Source organism: Thyridium curvatum, assembly GCF_004353045.1.
Source record: "Thyridium curvatum strain D216 chromosome Unknown NODE_2_length_892811_cov_85.036431, whole genome shotgun sequence".
Lineage (NCBI taxonomy): Eukaryota > Fungi > Ascomycota > Sordariomycetes > Thyridiales > Thyridiaceae > Thyridium > Thyridium curvatum.
In genome coordinates, this window is record NW_022156757.1 from 797,689 (window position 1) to 815,734 (window position 18,046).

At 56.5% G+C, this 18,046-nt stretch overlaps 7 protein-coding genes across 7 annotated transcripts; 3 read left to right on the forward strand and 4 right to left on the reverse strand.

Moving 5' to 3' along the window:
- Positions 1-913: 913 nt before the first annotated feature.
- E0L32_000643 (uncharacterized protein) lies at positions 914-2,155 on the reverse strand (the record flags this gene model as incomplete). Its single annotated transcript, XM_031141068.1, has 2 exons — positions 914-1,546; positions 1,634-2,155. The coding sequence occupies 2 exons, from the start codon at positions 2,153-2,155 to the stop codon at positions 914-916; spliced, it is 1,155 nt and encodes a 384-aa protein (XP_030995960.1).
- Positions 2,156-2,838: 683 nt separating this feature from the next.
- E0L32_000644 (uncharacterized protein) lies at positions 2,839-4,209 on the forward strand (the record flags this gene model as incomplete). The annotated part of the gene is made up of 1 exon (XM_031141079.1): positions 2,839-4,209. One exon carries the CDS (start codon positions 2,839-2,841, stop codon positions 4,207-4,209), a length of 1,371 nt encoding a protein of 456 aa, XP_030995961.1.
- Positions 4,210-5,798: 1,589 nt separating this feature from the next.
- E0L32_000645 (uncharacterized protein) lies at positions 5,799-8,243 on the forward strand (the record flags this gene model as incomplete). The annotated part of the gene is made up of 8 exons (XM_031141090.1): positions 5,799-5,998; positions 6,340-6,557; positions 6,626-6,684; positions 6,740-6,766; positions 6,818-6,821; positions 6,887-7,008; positions 7,062-7,781; positions 7,836-8,243. The coding sequence occupies 8 exons, from the start codon at positions 5,799-5,801 to the stop codon at positions 8,241-8,243; spliced, it is 1,758 nt and encodes a 585-aa protein (XP_030995962.1).
- A 495-nt stretch (positions 8,244-8,738) lies between these two features.
- E0L32_000646 (uncharacterized protein) lies at positions 8,739-9,759 on the reverse strand (the record flags this gene model as incomplete). The annotated part of the gene is made up of 3 exons (XM_031141101.1): positions 8,739-8,834; positions 8,895-9,197; positions 9,271-9,759. 3 exons carry the CDS (start codon positions 9,757-9,759, stop codon positions 8,739-8,741), a joined length of 888 nt encoding a protein of 295 aa, XP_030995963.1.
- A 980-nt stretch (positions 9,760-10,739) lies between these two features.
- On the forward strand, positions 10,740-14,279 carry E0L32_000647 (uncharacterized protein; the record flags this gene model as incomplete). The annotated part of the gene is made up of 1 exon (XM_031141112.1): positions 10,740-14,279. One exon carries the CDS (start codon positions 10,740-10,742, stop codon positions 14,277-14,279), a length of 3,540 nt encoding a protein of 1,179 aa, XP_030995964.1.
- Positions 14,280-14,797: 518 nt separating this feature from the next.
- On the reverse strand, positions 14,798-15,258 carry E0L32_000648 (uncharacterized protein; the record flags this gene model as incomplete). The annotated part of the gene is made up of 2 exons (XM_031141124.1): positions 14,798-14,953; positions 15,022-15,258. The coding sequence occupies 2 exons, from the start codon at positions 15,256-15,258 to the stop codon at positions 14,798-14,800; spliced, it is 393 nt and encodes a 130-aa protein (XP_030995965.1).
- A 796-nt stretch (positions 15,259-16,054) lies between these two features.
- On the reverse strand, positions 16,055-17,972 carry E0L32_000649 (uncharacterized protein; the record flags this gene model as incomplete). The annotated part of the gene is made up of 3 exons (XM_031141135.1): positions 16,055-16,210; positions 16,268-17,750; positions 17,824-17,972. The coding sequence occupies 3 exons, from the start codon at positions 17,970-17,972 to the stop codon at positions 16,055-16,057; spliced, it is 1,788 nt and encodes a 595-aa protein (XP_030995966.1).
- Between the last annotated feature and the right edge of the window lie 74 nt (positions 17,973-18,046).

The following is an 18,046-nucleotide window of genomic DNA, read 5'->3' on the forward strand; positions in this document are numbered from 1 at the left end:
GCTACACCAAGCGAGACGATCCTTCCCATTTTCAACTTCTACGTCTACCACCACTGCAAGCAGGGTGCCCGATGAACCCGCTCCAGGAAAGATGCGTGATTACCTACCGTTAATGGAAACTGCACTCGACTTGGGGGCGCTTTTGTTCTGATAAAGTCAGACTTGGACCCTTTTAGATCATTCCACAACTATCAAAAGAAGAGGAGTTTTTGGGCAGGGCGATGCCAAGGCCATATTTGTTTGATTCCTTCACCTGACGACGTTACGAGCAGAACAGCAGCAGCAGCAAGAGCAGCACGGAGATGCAAGGAGCGTGTTCATTATATTTCTTATGCACCGCGGAGGAGAATGAAGACAGCCGACGGGGAGGGGAGTCTCGAGGGCTGTGGTGAGGTGTACGTACGTGCGTGTGTTGGGGTCTGTCTCATTCCGGCCACAAGTGCAAATGGGTAGGGATCTTTCTATAACTTGCAAAACGAAACCTCTCCAAGGGGAGGGAATATAAAGTTTTTCTTTGCCCAGGCAATCGAGACGTCATGACATGCTTGCGATAGGTCCGTCTTGGATGAGTTTTACCGTGTGCCAGGGGATGCTGTCATCGAACAAGCTCAGCAAATCCCTTCGGAAGATCTATGTTGTTTACCCCGGATTATTTAGCTCTGCACATATCCGGGAAGCGGGATGGCTTTCGCATCAACATCCCAGTAAGCTGGTCTCTCCCGCGCAGACACAAATGCTGTAGGGTTCTTGTAGATATCAAAAGAGCTACGGCTCCGAGGTATAATTACAAAAAATGTAGACGATGCCATGGCCATGCGGCAGGCACGTGGCGGCTGCCCCCAAGACTCATCCCTATATATCCATATACGACCACTGTTCTCCTTCCCCGACATTGAGAACAATCTCCTCGACATCAAGCCTTGGCAGCCTCCTGCCTGTGCTGCTCCATCGCCCACGCGACGCCCCTCCTGACGCCCTCCTCGAGGCTGACCTGGGGCACGTAGCCTAACCTCTTCTTGGCCTTGGTGATGTCAAAGTAGCGCGTCATGCAGGCGAAGACGCAGCGCTGGTAGGTGAAGGTCGGGTTCTTGCGCGCGAGCCAGGCGCCCCACTCGGCGAGGGAGCCAAGCAGCAGGCCGACGTCGCGGCCCAGGTGCCAGACGGAGCCCATGTCGGCGCCGTCCCAGCCGGCGGCGCGCCAGATGGCGCGGTTGAAGTCCCAGAAGTAGATGGGGCTGTCGTTGGTGATGATGAAGACCTCGCCGTCGACGCGCTCGTCGGCGGACAGGGGCTCGGGCAGGGCCCAGGTCGCGAGCAGGGCGTGCACGGCGAGCAGGTGGCCGTGGACGACGTTCTCGACGTAGGTGTAGTCGCAGAGGTTGTCGTTGGCGCCGACCTGCCAGCGGTGCTTGCGCTCGAGGTAGACCTTGAGGATGCCGACGATGGCCTGGCGGTCGCCCTCGCCGAAGATGCCCGAGGGCCGGATGGCGCAGGTCAGCAGCTTGCCGGGTTCGTTGGCCTTGAGGACCATCTCTTCTGCTTCGGCCTGTTTTTTGGGTTGAGGGAACAGTCAGCAAAGTCAATTCCTTCCTCTTTCTTCCTCATTGGAGCCTTGGGGAGAAACAAAACGCACCTTGGTCTCCGAGTAGTACTGCGTCTGCTCCTTGCCCCGGATCACGGGCCACCTCTCGTCGGCGTTGATCAGGTCGTTGTAGTTGTCGCTAACGACGCTGGCGGAGCTCGTGTAGACGAGGACCTTGACGCCCGTCTTGCAGCAGGCTTCGATGACGGCGGCGGTGCCGTCGACGTTGACCTTCTTGAAGAGGGCGTGGGCGGTCTTGGTCTCGCCCTGGGCGAGGGGGCTGGCCGTGTGGATGACGACGTCTGGGCGGGCCTCGTCAAAGACGGACACGAGGCTGACGAGGTCGGTGATGTCGGCGTCGTAGTAGCGCACGCCGTCCGAGTCGGGCCGGCGGTAGCGCGTGCAGACGAGGTCGACGACCGAGACGGCGGCGCAGGCGTAGTCGCGCAGCAGCACGTTGACGACGTGGTGGCCCAGGAAGCCGCAGCCGCCAATCACGAGCACGTGGCCGAGGTTCTTCTTCTTGCCCGCCGCCGTCGCGGACGGGGCCGTGGTCTTCTTTGCGCCGGCCATTGTGTTTTCGGTCTTGTCTTTGTCGTTTTTCCCGTGGACGTGGACAGACAGAAGATCAATTGGGCGGAGGGTTTTCTCGAGGGAGGGGGGGAAACGTGGGAAAAAGGAGGCGGCGTGCGTTGGTTGAGGTTGGAGATCAAATCAACCTTAATGTGTGGAGGGTGCCATGGGAGCACTGATTGGCGATGGCAAAATGCGCTGTAGGCTATTTCTTTACCCCTGCTAGTAGCTCCCTCCTGTCGGATCTCAGGGCCGTAAATGGTGGAATTGGGGGCGAAAAAAGCTGCCCTGGTGGAGCCAACACGCTAAAGGATCGAGCTACACCGAGAATGGTGTTCTCCCATCCATTGCAAGTGTGGGGAGATCTTTCAACCTTAAGCTTCACATTCATTCATTGATCCCATGAATCAAGTCCAGGCACCAACAGCCAGCATATCCACAAACGATTCATGAACTCAACTTTGCTGCTTGCTTGACACCATCTATTACCTTTGTCGTTTTGGGCAAACTTCACTTTCCACGACCTAGCCACCCTAAGTAAAGCAAAGGACCATCCTTGTTCTTGCTCGGAGACTGTCTGTCCATTCACCAGTCGATATATTCACCAGCTTCATTTTCTATTCTTGCACTCATGCTCTTCTCACCCTAAAACATGTCTGCGGCACTTGTCACTACAGGGCAGTATGGGTCAGCAGGAGGCAGAGATCCTTATTCACGTTGCTGCCCCAAGCAGGGCTTCAGACGACTTGCTATATAGAGCACTGGCTCAAGCCTATCTGGACTTCGAGCCGGTCAACACCATCGAGATATCAAAAACAAGGATACAGAGTGTGCAGCCGCCAAAGCAGAGATCCTGCCAACTGCACAGCTTCATCCGATCACCCAACCTATCATTCCAAGGCGTGCAAGACAACAAGTCTTCCCCAGGCTTGCGCACTCATACACTTATGCAACCCGAGTCAAGGCACGATGAGCCCTCACAGAACTCATCATGGGTTGCACCACCCAGTGTCGTCGCAGATTCGCAACCAGACAACAATATGTGTATGGCCACATTTTGTTCCCAGCCCCGTCTGTTCCTTCATCTTCAGAGGGTAAACAGCTCATCAGAATTTGCTCGACCAGCCTTCCATGATGGAGACTCGTCAAAGACAGATGAGTCCGTTGCTTTGCGCCAAGCTGCTACAGCTGCTACAACTATTGAAAGCGACCAAGTCGGTGATGAGTCTCGCATTTCGGAAACCATACTCATCAGCGACCCGACTACTTCACAGGATTCAAATGTCCAGCCGCAACATGACCGGCATCTAAGGTCCTCACGGTCAAGAGACAACCCAGCAGCTGAGGAAACTGGCCCAGAAGAATATGGCGGCCAGATCAACCCATCAGAAAACAGGGCTGAGCAAGCAATACATGAGGCACTATCCCAGAGCAGCCCAGTGAACGTTATACCGGCTACCAGGGCTGATTCGGCACCGCCTACAAACAAACGCCGGAAGGTTGCTGACGGATCTGATTTGACTGGGCTGATCAGGAGCTCTAGTGACGGTCTTGTCGCCCAGACACTGCACAGATCGGCCGCCACAGTCGTTCCCTTCCCGGGAGATAACAATTTGGATATATACTCGCCAGACCCTCTTACTTCCTGTGATACGGTGGATCCCTCAACACTGGTCACACCCAAGCTCCTCAAACTGGCCTCGGACTTGGATATGAACAAGAGGTACAAGCCATCTGAGCAGTTGCGACAGCTTGAGCCGTTTGAGAGAGGGTACTGGTTGCTTGACACCTCAGACTGGGACGACGAACTGCTCAGCTTGTCATGGACCTTTCTGACGAACTACGTCGGCTGCGGAGATGCGGGATGGGGCGTATGGTGCAAGCGGGACGAGTCGCGGACTTGGATACGGTTGTACTGTTTTGGAAAGGTCGTTGGACATGCTTACCTCCTTCTTTACCTTGCTTCCCAGAGGCGGGTGCTCTCCACCGGGTGTGAATGGCACGGTGGGGATGGTAAGACTCTGGTCAGAGTTGCACCTAGGAAGAAGAGATAGCTTGGTCTAGCATAGCATGGTGTTGGCAGAGTCGATCTTGGGGAGTATGTTCGGTTTCCTTCGGTATCATCATAAGACTCGCATACAGCAATCTATTGCGGAAATGCCATTTGCTAACCATTTGTGACCCTCGACTCAGATACATTATTGCCATGCTCACCCATGCCGGGTCGATGTTGAAATCTTTGGCTCTAGGCACTCTGGCGCCGAGGACGCTGCCGCCATGGAACGCTTCAACGACCCAGACTCTTGTGTCTGAGGTCTTCGTCACAGTCATGGTGCTGAGCAGCGCAGTCATCAACCTACACCTCGCTCACCAGAGCAAATATTTACCCTCTATTATATGACCGGGGGCCGACACCTTATCACGGTGGCGCCTCGTCAGAATAGCCAACTCCACAAACGGCACTTCACCAACTTCAGGCTCCGCAATGGGATCATATGCGAATTCCCATACAACCAGGCCATGCTCTAGCAGACGATCGGCCGCTTATTCTGGATTGGTCAAGAACACCGAGGTCGTATGGGCCATCATGAAGACTCGAAACACCTTTGATGATGCTCAAGAGGAGAAGGCAAACCTAAAACAGGCACACTTCGATGCCGCGGCGCGCGTGGTTCCTCAGCACCTCACCGGGAACCTGAGGCGGTTCCAGCCTCACTGACACCAGCAGCTGGGGGTGCAGACAATTCCGCCTACCGTGCGTGGTCGATGGCCTATCATGGAAAAGCTAGAGTTCGGCCTGTCTAAGAGGCCATGGCACATTACATGACACTCACCCGGTCCTCCTGCATCCTCTTCTCTCCACTCTCCACAACAACAAATATTCCTCTTTCTCCAAACTTGCCCGGAACTCTTCTCGCAATCAAACAATATGCCCACTGGCCATGGCCCCCGGCGGCACAGGAGAGAAAAAGTCCACTGAAGATGTTTAAGCGGATAGACGAGCTGGCCAGCCACTTCAAGGAGCGCCGGCGTCTGGCGCAAGCTAGACATCATGGCCGTCAACCCAAACACGTTCAGGCTCCTCAACTTATACATGGCCTGGCCCGATGAAGATGCCCTCACGACATTCTACTCCGGCCACGAGGATGAGCCTCGGACCTTCTTGGCGGGCCGGCTAGAGAGGACTGTGTTTGCGCCTGTCTGTGTGTGCTCACAGCGATCATATGGACGATTGCAACGTCCATGCAGAGCTGGCAGGCCGTTGAGGGCTTGTATGATCTTTCTACTATATATATTCATTCCCACTATTACGAAGCCCATTTCATCTGCAATATCGCACAATACTCTGGCATGGATACTTTCGGGATGTCTGCCTCCCTTTCTACCATGTTTCCCCTGAAGGGTGGCATGGAACAGCCCCAGCAGACATCTACCCCTCTCTGGTCGCCTGGCGCCACTGGAGCTCATCAAGATGATCGGAATACTCGACAAGGCCTGCGAAGTCTGCATGGAGAACTCAATCAACCACGCCATAACCTGTTGAATGAAAGCCCCCGCCGGTTCATTCTTTGTAGACAGCAATTCGTCCAGCGACTGGCACCACACCCTGCTACAATGGCAGCAATACAACCGTGCCCGCAACATGTCGGGTAAGGGCAAATACCAATTCACGCTTCCTGACAAGGACTACCGGGCCTTGTCCGATACCCTGCCCTGGGCTGCTCCAGCTGGCTCGCTGAGCGAGGAAGAGCACCAGATCGAGCAGAATACCGACAAACCCGCGGTCCCGGATTGGAGTTGGCATCTTGCGGCATGCAGGAGTCAGCCGTCTTACACATGCCAGTGTGTATTAGAAGCTGATTGACCGCCAGGGCCTATCTTCGTGGCCCGGCCCCAACAATGATGACAAAGAGCAGGATAGCACCGGCATAACGTAAAGTTTCAGGTTCGGCCTCGTCAGCGTGGACGAGGCAAACTCCGTGATGACGAGGCACACTTCCTCAAGAACGCAACCTCTGTCACGCACCAGCTCGTCCGGGCCATCAACAAGGAAGCCCTCTTGCTCAGCACCGTCACACCGATGCTGAACCACCCGAAGGACACGCTCAGCTAGCTTTCGCCATCAGAGGTCGTCGGAACGATCCTGGACACCCTTGGAAAGGCTGAAGTAACTCACAAGCCAGTCAAGGTGCAGACTTTGAAAAAGACGAATCCTGGATCATCCAGTGGGCTGGTCTCGACGCGGCAACTGAGATTGCGGAGGCAAATATTGTTCACAAGTGCGTTAAAAAGATAGGACGCATGTCTGCGTACTATACGTCGAGCCCCGACAATTTTTGCTGTGCTGTCTCTGGGCCGTTGCAGCCGGTTGAGGTGCCACAGTGCCTCAGCAAGCTCCTTGGTAATACCAGTGATAAGGTAAAGAAGAAATTTATCGACCTGCGAAGGCTCGTGAGGCCGGCACTAAAGCCGATGAGTCTGCCAAGACGCTCAAGGAGATCAAGGCTGAGAGGGTGCGCAAGAGCACTGTATGTATCCCCCAACCCACGGCAGCACGCGCAAGCAGGATCTAACACTTCTCAGTCGATCATCCAGGACGAGATGGACAAGGTTGTCAAGGCCTTGGGCATGAGCGAGCTTGAGATTGCTGAGTACCTCTAGGGTGGTATGTTTGTTCATGTTATTTTCCTGTCTACTCTCTTTTTTCTGTGTCTGACTCTGTGTTTCTAGGTGATGAGGATGACGACACCCACGATTCTGTCGATGGCGACAAGGAAGACCAGCAGGAGGCGGACGATAACGACTATAACGATGACGAAGATTCGCCGAGCTCCATCAGCTGTGATGATGAGGTTACCGTCCAGGTTAAGCAGGGAAAGAAGGGCAAGGAGTTTGCCACGTGGAGGCGGCCGAGAACCGATACGTCCCCACCGAAATCGGCGAGGAGGACCAGGTCTTGGACCAAGACATGGAGGTGCGATCCCTGGAAGACGAGTCCGAGGTAGCCAAAGAGCGCGCAAAGCAGAGCAAGAACGATTACGGTCAGGAATCCGAACACTCCGAACAGTCCCAGCGGAAACCGGAATACACGGACATCACCAGGCTCATCTCTGAGGGCAGCCCGTTCAAGTACACGTCGATCAATGATGCAATGGAGCTCCTGGATATCCCGTCTCTCGAATATACTGTAGGCGTGGATGCTTTCCAGCCACTCTTTGCGCTCATCAAGCAGCATAAAAACGACAATACCGCCGGTAAGGCTCTCGCTTTCTCTGTTGTCTCCAAAACGGAGAACATTGCAGAGCTGGAGAAGCCTGAGAAGGCCAAATACCTCACCGCCATACGCACCGGGGTCGTCCCTTCCGATATCGAGGGAGAGGTGAACAATGATATATGGTCACTTATCACATCACTCAGGCGCCTGGTTAAGGCAGATCCAGCTCGGTTCACAGAGGCGCCTGACAACTGCTATCCCGGCAGTTTCTTCATTGGCGGTATGTCATCCAGGGACTGGCACCAGCTCAGCCTACATACGCGCCCCATTCCGGTCCTTAATAAGGACTTTAATAGAACCTTATCAAACTTCCTCCTTACCGGAAAGCTGTCGGCCATTCTGACCTGTGAGGTACTCCTACCGATGTCACTAAGTGAGAAGGATACATTATAGATGAAGCTATAGGGCTGGTATCAGGCTGGCATTACATTCCTGCAGCAGAAGACTGGCGACTATAACAAGCATGTACCACCAACATCATATGCCCTGGTCTCCTTTAAGACCGTGTTGAAATCATACGTCCTTGGAGGGCTTTGTGAGGACGACCTTGATAACGATGCGGCATATAACATCACGGGCATTCTTGTTCTGGTACGAGATGGCAGCATACTCGGCGGCCGATCTGCCCTGCACGGCCATCATGGTCGCCTGTACAAGACCAGGGCGGCCATCAAGCTGATCATGAACAAGTCCAATAGGCGGACACAGCAAATACAACGAGAAGCACAACAAGGGCGAGCTCAAGGATACGTAGACATTCCTGTCTGTTGTCAAGATGGCACTGGTGCATCTCCTCGGCATAAAGAGCAATAAGCTTGTCATAGAGCTCAAGAAATGCTCCCTTGATCTACCTTACTAGACTTTGCATTTCGTGTACGTTTGGATCACACACATACTACTGGAAATTTGATTTAAATGCACTTGCCTCTCCGCTCTAGGAAGCAGGATAACCCACCAGAGATAACAGTAATTGGAAAGGGAATCAGAGGCCATGCTTACAGTGTCCATGCATGGGAAGACAATTGCCGTTGACTCGAGATAGAAATGTGCATTACATCGGCCTATCATACACAAACTCCATAGCACCTTCAGATTCTCAAACTCAAAACATTCCAGGAACAACATGCCCTCCTGCCGGAACCTGGAACACACAAAGGGGATCGAGAGCCACAAACATGCTGGCTGTTCTTTTTACTCTTGAGAGTGCCTCAGCAAGGTCTATTAGAATCCCTTGGACGGCTGACCCACACTGAGATCATCATCTTGCCAGGGCCGGCCAACATAGGAGCCGATTTAGATTGAGCTGCATCAAGGACTTGGCGACCTAGCGATTTCTCGGTTCAGGACCGTCTTGACCTCATTCTCGTATCTGGCGAGGTCGGCCTTGGCCTCCTGTTCGTAGCCCTAAGATACTGTTAGTACGGTGGACGCGGTAGGCAAGGTCGCTCGGAACTGTGAACTTACCTGGCGCTCGGAACCAGATAGCCCCTTCCACTCGGAAGCGATGGCCTTGGCGACCTCGGGGGCCGGGGTGCCGGTGTAGTCGTTGGAAGCCCATTTGGCCTTGACGAAACAGAGATAGGCGCTGACGGGCCGCTTGGGCTGGCGCTCGTCAGCGATGCGGCTGTGGGATTTGTTGGTAAGCTTGGCGAGGCGGTTTCGGGCATTGTTGGCTGCAGCGATCTCCTCGGGGGTATGGCTCTCAACCCAGGCCTTGTAGGCGGCAAGGTTGGCCAGGCGGTTCTGCTCGGCGGTGGCTTGGAGTTGCTGGTTGTGTGTGAGTAAAACAGAGAACGGAGTCCACATTGTATACTATCCCATTCCACAGTGGACGACGTACCTGGCGCTCGAGCGAGGAGATGTCCTTAAAGGAGCGGCTCAGTGCGGCAGACGTAGCGCCAATGCCCTCGTTGCCGACCTTGCTGCCCTTGGTGCTCTGCGACACATAGACGGTCCAGACATTGTCCGGCAGGCGGGCGGGCTGCTTGAGCAGGGCGGCCTTCCTCGCCTCCCGGATCTGCAGTTTGACCTTCTCCTCGGGCGTAAGCACCTTGCGCGGGCGCGCGGCCGGCTTCTTCTTCTTGGCGGCGACCTTCTTCTTGGGCTTCTTGGCCGCAGGCTTCTTGGCGGGCTTCTTCTTCGCCGCCGTGGTCTTCTTCTTGGGCGCGCCGGCGGTGGCGAGGCCGCGGTGGTGCTGGTGGCTGACGCGCAGGGCGGGGCGGGCGGCGACGATGACGGTCTTGGGCCGGACGACGAGGCGGGCAAGGGGGAGAGCTCGGCTCGCGTGCCGCGCAGCTGTGGCCGCGGCCGGGCCGATGGCTGTCCACATTGTAGTGCGGGTGTGGCGGGAGTGTTGTTGCTGGGTAAAGATGTTGTTTGCGAAAACTGCGCAATTGGAGCTGCCGCGTCGCTTCGAGGAGAAAAGAGTGATGGATTGTGGCCTGTCCCCTCAGAATGTGTCAATCAAGGGATTCAGCAATGCCCTGACGATGGTCTCCCTGCCACCCGTGTTTTGGCTTGATGACGGTCGAGCTCCTCGCGCGACTGGTAGCTAGTACGTGTGTTTGTAGACAGAAGAGAGCCGAAAATAGGTACTGGATACTAAGAGCCTGCCCAAGCCATATCAGAGTTGACGCTAAATTGGCGTCTCGTCCAGGGGCCGCATCGGGTCTGGTCCAAGCTTCTGGGCCTCCACTCGGTGCCATAATCCTCCGTTTTCTCACTGGCTGGGAGCTTTTATGGTACAAGTACAAGTAAAGTAATTTCAGGTTAATAGCAGGAGAGAACCATTTCCACATGCTCAGCCTGACGCAAGGTACTTCAGCTTGAGTTTATGGAATCCTACCCCAAACCATGCAATGCACGCAAAGCTGCTGAAATCAGTGAGCAGATAAAGCGCATGCCTTCTTGCCATCCCTCTTCTCGGCTCAGTCTGCCTTTCTTCACAGCGCCATGTGCACGCACCAGACACTCCAAGTGTGAGCTAAGTAACAAGGCCTTGTTCCGCACCATTGCATGTTCCAAGTTTTGCTTGGCATGAGGTCTTTATGTCTGCCTATAAGAGAACCTGTCTGCCCAGTGATGGCAAATGAAGCATATTTGAAATGATTTTACTTTGACTCATCAAAGCTGATCTTTGTGTTTCTTCTCTCGTTCGGCAGGCAGCCAGAGAGCAGCTTGGCAGACCGGCGACTGCCTGCATGGTCTGTGCGCCCAGGTGGAGTTGGGCCATAGAAACACCCCAGATAAAAGTCCGTAGCTTCTGCCGATAGTCTAAATCTGCCTGCCGTTTGCCATCACACAACGAAAATGGGCCGACGGGACGACTACCGTCGTTCGCGGAGTCCGCCGCGGCGAGACCGGGATCGCGACCGCGACCGCGACTCTTATTACCGTCGAGACCGCTCACGCAGTCGCCGCCGGGACGATAGAGACCGCCGCAGATCACGCGACAGAGGCGATCGAGACAGGTCGCCTGCTCGCAGACGGCCCAGGAGCAGGGACCGGGGAGACAGAGATAGGGACAGAGACCGAGACCGAGAGAGGGATCGAGACAGGGACCGCGACCGCGACCACAGGAGGAGGGATGACTCCAACGACCGAGCCCGAGGCCGGCGCGAGGGCACCGCCGACTCCAGCGCTCGCAGAGGCGACGATGCCCGCCCCCGAAGTCAGCGAGGCTCGGATGCTCCCAAGTCCAGGGAAACAGAGTCGAAGCCTGCCCTGACACCGGCGCAACTCGACGAGCAGAAGAAGGCCGAGCGACTTGCGAAGCTCGAAGCCTGGAAGAAGAAGCATGAGCAACGCAAGGAGCAGGAGGCGAGTGCGGGCAGCACGAGGAAACTCCTCGCCGAGATGGACGAGAAGGCAAGCGGTACGCCTATCTCACTAGCCTCACCGTCTGTCGCTGCTTCTGGAGCCGTCTCGCCGGCCACGCCGCAGGACAGCGGCGCTGCATCACCAGCATACGGAGGCAAATTCGACCCAAAAGCCATCGCCAAGAAAGCTGCTCCACGACATCATTCTCCATCCCTGCTGGGCTCCATCAAAGGCTATCCCGCCGAGAAGGTACCAGCTACGACCACCCCGGCCAAAGCGCCTACAGCATCTGCGTTACCCACCGGAAAGCCCATCAGCGGTTTCGGCTTCCACAAGACGGGCGGCGAGAATGACAAAGCTCCTTCAAAGCGGAAGCTGGATCTGGATGACGAGGAGACCTCGAAAAGAAAACTGACCAAACTCCCGGATATGTCCCTCGAGGCCACCGACGACACTCCCTACGTGAACCAGGACGAAGACGACGAGTCGGAAGGCGACGAGTTTGCCGGGACGGAGGAAGAGGCATTGGCAGCAGCTCGCGCCGCGCACGAGCGCCGCGAGGAACGCATGCTTGAGCAGAGTATGGCTATGGACACCGATGAGGCCGACCAACCACAATCAGAAAAACAAGTCCAAGAACCTGCGCCTGTGCAAAATGGTACAGATAGCCTTGTCACGTCTGCTCCTGCACCCGCGGCCGCCGCGCCTGCTCCTGCGGCGGAGCCCGAGGCGATGGAAGTTGACCAAGAAGACGACGTGGATCCCCTTGATGCTTTCATGGCCGGGCTCGAGGATACTGGTGCTGTAGGTCTCGGTGAGCTTCCGAAGAAGGCGAACGGCAAGAAGGCACCCGAGCCTGAAGCATACTTCAGCGACGATGACGATTTCTTCTCGTCCAAGGCTAAAGACGATACGAATCCCAACTCTATCCTCGCTCTGGCCGCCAAGCGGAAGAAGAAGGATATCCCGACGATCGACTACAGCAAATTGGACCTGCAGCCTGTCCGCAAGAATTTCTGGGTCGAGCCATATGAGTTGAGCCAACTGACCGAGGCCGACGTCGCAGAGCTCCGCCTCGAGCTGGACGGCATCAAAGTGTCGGGCAAGGACATCCCCAAACCTGTTCAGAAGTGGTCACAATGCGGTCTGACGCGCCCAATCTTGGAGACGATCGACACGTTGGGCTACGAGAAGCCCACCCCGATTCAAATGCAGGCTCTACCAGTCATCATGTCAGGTCGCGATGTCATTGGCGTTGCGAAGACAGGATCGGGGAAGACGATGGCATTTCTCCTGCCCATGTTCCGTCACATCAAGGATCAAGATCCCGTCAGGGATACAGAAGGCCCCATAGGGCTGATTCTGACCCCTACGCGAGAGCTTGCCGTTCAGATCCACCGTGATTGCAAGCCGTTCCTCAAGGCTCTGGGTCTGCGCTCCGTCTGTGCATATGGCGGACCGCCTATCAAAGACCAGATTGCCGAGCTCAAAAGAGGCGCGGAAATTGTCGTTGCGACAACTGGTCGCATGATTGATCTCCTTGCAGCGAATCAAGGCCGCGTGGTCAACCTGAAGCGTACGAGTTACATCGTCCTCGACGAAGCCGATCGTATGTTTGACATGGGCTTCGAGCCCCAGGTCATGAAGATCTTTGCCAATATCAGGCCCGACAAGCAGACCGTGCTTTTCTCTGCTACCATGCCTCGCATCATAGACGCGCTCGTCAAAAAGGTGCTCAAGAATCCTGTCGAGATCATTGTTGGCGGCAAGAGTGTGGTCGCACCCGAGATTACGCAGATTGTGGAGATCCGGGAAGAGAAGGACAAGTTTATTCGGCTGTTGGAGCTTTTGGGTGAGCTATATAAAGACGATGACGATGTCCGAGCTCTCATATTCGTTGAGCGTCAGGAGAAGGCCGATGACCTACTGCGAGAACTCCTGCGGAAGGGCTACGGCTGTATGTCGTTGCATGGAGGCAAGGACCAGGTCGATCGCGACTCCACCATCACTGACTTCAAGAGTGGCGTGTGTCCCGTTCTGATTGCGACATCAGTGGCGGCGCGTGGACTTGATGTCAAACAACTAAAGCTGGTTGTCAATTACGATGCGCCCAACCATCTGGAGGACTACGTCCACCGTGCCGGACGAACGGGACGTGCTGGCAACACTGGCACTGCCGTGACTTTCATTACGGAAGAGCAGGAGAATTGCGCACCCGGCATCGCCAAGGCTCTGGAACAGAGCGGCCAGCCCGTCCCCGAGCGCCTGAACGACATGCGCAAGGCGTGGAGAGAGAAGGTCAAGAGCGGCAAGGCCAAGGACCAGTCCGGATTCGGTGGCAAAGGTCTCGAGAAGCTCGACAAAGACCGGGAGGCGGCGCGCCTGCGGGAGCGCAAGACCCACAAGGCCGAGGGAGAGGAGGACGACGAGAAGGAGGAGAAGGGCGAGGAGGACGACAAAAAGAAGAAGGCCGCCGCGAGCGCGATCCAGTCGGCGGTCTCGGCCATCGTCTCGCGAGACGCCCAGAAGCAAGAGACGCCAGAAGGCAAGGCGACGCCGGCGGCGGCAGCAGCAGCGGCCACGCCGGTGCTGTCGAGCGCCGCCAAGGGCGCCCTGGACAAGGCCGCGTCGGCCGTCAGCGAGATCAACGCCCGCCTTGCGCGCGCGGGCCAGCTGCGGCCGGGTCAGCCGATCGACAACAAGGGCCCCGACGCCGGGGCCTTCCACGCGACGCTCGAGATCAACGACTTCCCGCAGAAGGCGCGGTGGGCCGTCACGAACCGCACCAACGTGGCCAAGATCCTCGAGGCGACGGGCACGTCGATCACGACAAAGGGCAACTACTACCCGCCCGGCAAGGACCCGCCCTCGGGCGCCGAGCCCAAGCTGTACATCCTCATCGAGGGCGACACCGAGGTCGTCGTCGGCAACGCGCTGTCGGAGCTCACGCGCCTGCTCAAGGAGGGTACTGTGGCGGCGGCGGATGCGGAGAGCAGGGCGCCTGCGAGCGGGAGATATACCATTACTTAGACGAGGGTGGGGAGTTTGGTCTATGTACAGTAATGTCATTGCCGGCAGGAGTTTGTTCTTTCTTTTTTCCCCCTTGGCCGTATCGGGTTGGGAGACCATGGATACAGTTGGTCTGGTGTTATCAGGGGGCCGGGGAACAAGAGGCTTCAAGAGATTGATAGAATAAATCATATATTCTAAATAAAAGGAGGCATTGAAAGACAAGGCTTTTGCGACTGGAGGAATCGAATCTTGGGTTCACCTGTCTAACCACTCGTGTGATGAAGACCCATGACTTTAAGTGTGTGTTCGTCAACAACCTGAGAAAAGAATAGTCTGAAATAAATGAATCCAACGAGAACAGTAACGGAACATGCATACCTGATAACAAGAAGAACAAGACGCCGTAACAATGCCACGATACCTCACCAAGCCTCCGTTTGGGAAAAGAAGCCTCCGGACAACTCTAGTCTACCAAAAGGTCATGACGCCCATCCACGCTCACCCGACCGCCTGGTCCTCCTCTGCCACGAAACCCTCTAATTATGCGCCCTAGCCTCCTCGGCGGCATCCATCTCCCGCCGCCGCCTCTCCTCGGCGCTCGCGTCCTTGAGCGTGTCGCTCATCGTCCGCTTCCGCTGCTCCGCCAGCTGCTCGCCCAGCTTGCCGACCGGTCGCCCGCCCTTTGCTCGCGCCTACAGCGAACGACGTTTCATTAGCTCTTTCTCTCCCTTGGAGGATGAGGAGGACGGGCGCATCATACCTCGGCGGCCTCGGCAGCCTTCCGCCGCGCGTCCTCTGCAGTGCCGCCACCACCACCGCCGGCGGCGCTCCCGTCGCCTCCGCCCAGCGTGCGCGGCGGGCCGCCGACCTTGGTGGCCTTGGCCGGCACGCGCGCCGTGTCGCCCGCCTGGGCCGGGGGCGGCGCGCTGCCCAGGACGCGCCCGGGGGACTGGAAGTTGTCGTCGCCGGAGCTCGACTTGCCGCAGCAGTTCCCCATTGTTGCCTTGCCTTTCCGCTCCGATGGGGTTTTGGTGGGACAGGCACCGCGTTCGCGCAGGAAGCTGCTGTTCCGTTATCCTTTCTCCCTCGAGCCCGGAAGTGGTTCTTCGAAGGAGGCAGATAACGGTGTGGATGTGGACGGGGAGTACGGTGTGCTCCGGTGCGGGGACTGGAGTGTTGAGCGAGATAACCTTCTCTGGACCCGGGAATGAGGGAAGGTGTATGCAATTGACAGCCAGAAAAGGTAATCGCAGTCAAGGAGGACAATGGCAACCTGGAACCCTTCAACAATGTAGATATGTAAGATTGAAAGAGCGGGGTTTGGCGCCGGGAGGCATATAAATTCAATGTGCCGCTCTGCAGCGCCAAGAGGCAATTGAGCTTCGTGTGGAATCAACCGAGAGAACGGGAGTCTAGGCGAACCCCGCCACTTCGCAATTGCTCGGTTTGAAAATGACTTGCAAAACACGAAAGCCGGACAGGAACTACGCACGTCTAAATCTGAAGCAGCACAGTGGTTGGGTTACATTTTGTATTCAGCATAGTTGGTGTCCGTACGTGGCTCACGATATGTCGGGAAGCGCACAAGAGCGTGACACCAGGCCTCATCGTTGAATAGACCATTTGCAGCTGTCTTCGATCTTTCCTAGACTCTAGTTAAGTAGGCCTAGCTACTATGATGCATCTGTCTTCCCGGCCTTTTCCCTTTTCCCTTCCCTTGCCTTATCCTTTTTCCATCCTGTGCAACATTAAAACGGGTATCTCATATCACTCATGCATCCACTCAACACGACTTAATGGTGGAAGAGCCGAACGTTCTGCTCGACAAAGGTGATGCCAAGCTTCTCGGCCGTGTCGAAGACGGGCTGATCGTTCTGGCTGCCGCCAGGCGCAGCAATGTACTTGACTCCTGAGCGGGCGACACGGAAGACGTTGTCGACGAAAGGGAACTGTTCTCACATTAGTACTCGACGCTCTCCAACCTTGGTAAAGACGAAGAGACTTACGAAAGCGTCACTTGATACGGCGACATTGGTAAGCTTGCTCAGCCACTCCTCCTTCTCAGCCTCGGTGAAGGCGGGGGGCACCTCCTCGAACATGCCCTCGAAGAGCTCACGCTCGTAGCCCGACTTGGGGAGCTGGCCGCTCACCAGCAGGTCGATAGCGTTGCTCTTGTCGGGGCGCTTGGTGCCCTTCTTCCACTTGATGCCGAGAACGCGCGGGTGGAAGCGGAGCCACCAGTTGTCGGCCTTGTCACCAGCCAGGCGTGTGCAGTGGATGCGGGACTGCTGGCCAGCGCCGAGACCAACAACCTGGCCGTTGTAAGCGTAGCAGACCGAGTTGCTCTGGGTATACTTGAGGGCAATAGTCGCCACAGTCAGATCGCGGAGAGCAGTCTCGGGCAGCGGGCCAGCATCCTTGGGAGTGATGACGGTGCTGAAGGACTTGGGCGAAATCTCGACGTCGTTTCGGTGCTGCGACAGGCTAATGCCGTACACGGTCCGGGTCTCCTTCTTGGGAGGCTCGTACTCGGGGTCGATCTGAAGAATGAGGTAGCGGCCGCCCTTCTTCTTCTTGAGGATCTCGAGCGCAGCATCCTCGTAGCCAGGAGCGATCACACCGTCCGAAACCTCCTTGGAGATGATGCTAGCAGTCGGGACATCGACAACGTCACTGAGGGCAATCATGTCGCCGAAGCTGCTCATGCGGTCGGCACCACGGGCACGAGCATAGGCCTGAGCAAGCGCAGACATCTCAATGCCAGGAATGTCGTCAACCATGTACACCTTGCGCTCATCGGCGCTGAGGGGGGTACCGATGGCAGCACCGGCGGGCGAGACGTGCTTGAAGCTGGCCGCGGCAGGCTTTCCGAGGGCGGCCTTGAGCTCCTTGACGAGCGGCCAGCTGTTCAGGGCATCGAGGAGGTTGATGTAGCCGGCAGATCCGCACAGGGTCTTGAACGGCAGCTTGCCCTCCTTGACGTAGGCCGAAGCAGGCTTCTGGTGGGGGTTGGCGCCATATCGAAGGGCCAGGAACTGGTTGCCATCGGCGGCGTACTGTTTCCTGAAGAAGTCGGAGATGGCGGCATCATAATCAGCAGTGTGCTCAAAGGCCTTGAGGGCGTAGAGCTTGCGGCTAGACTCCTTGACCTCGCCGGCATCAAGCTCCTTGAGGAACTCGGCGTAGTCGGCGGGGTCGCTGAGGATGGTGACACGGGCGTGGTTCTTGGCGGCAGCCCGGATCAGGGTAACGCCACCAATATCGATCTCCTCGACAGCTTCTGGGACAGTGACGTTGATCTTGGCGACAGTGTCCTTGAAGGGGTAGAGGTTGCAGATGACGTAGTCGACCTTGTCGATGTTCTGCTCGGACAGGTCCTTCTCGTCGGACTCGAGGTTTCGGGCGAGAATGCCTGCGTGGACGGCCGGGTGCAGAGTCTTGACCCGGCCGGCAAGCATCTCGGGTGCCTTGGTGATAGCCGAGATGTCCCTGCAGAAGAAAAGACTCAATTAGCTACACACGCTCTTCGGAAGTCAAGAAAGGCAGAGAGAGGCCCGCTTACTCGACAGGAAACCCGGACTCGCGGATCATCTTGGCGGTGCCGCCCGAAGCCAGGATGCGGACATTGTGCTGGATGAGGCCCTTGGCGAGATCGAGCAGTCCCGTCTTATCGTAGACAGAGACGATGGCAATTCTCTGAGAAGCAGCCATTGTGACCGAGATAACAGGTGCTCACGACCTGGGATCACGACAGAGGAAGCAAAGAGGAAGATGGAAGAGTTGCT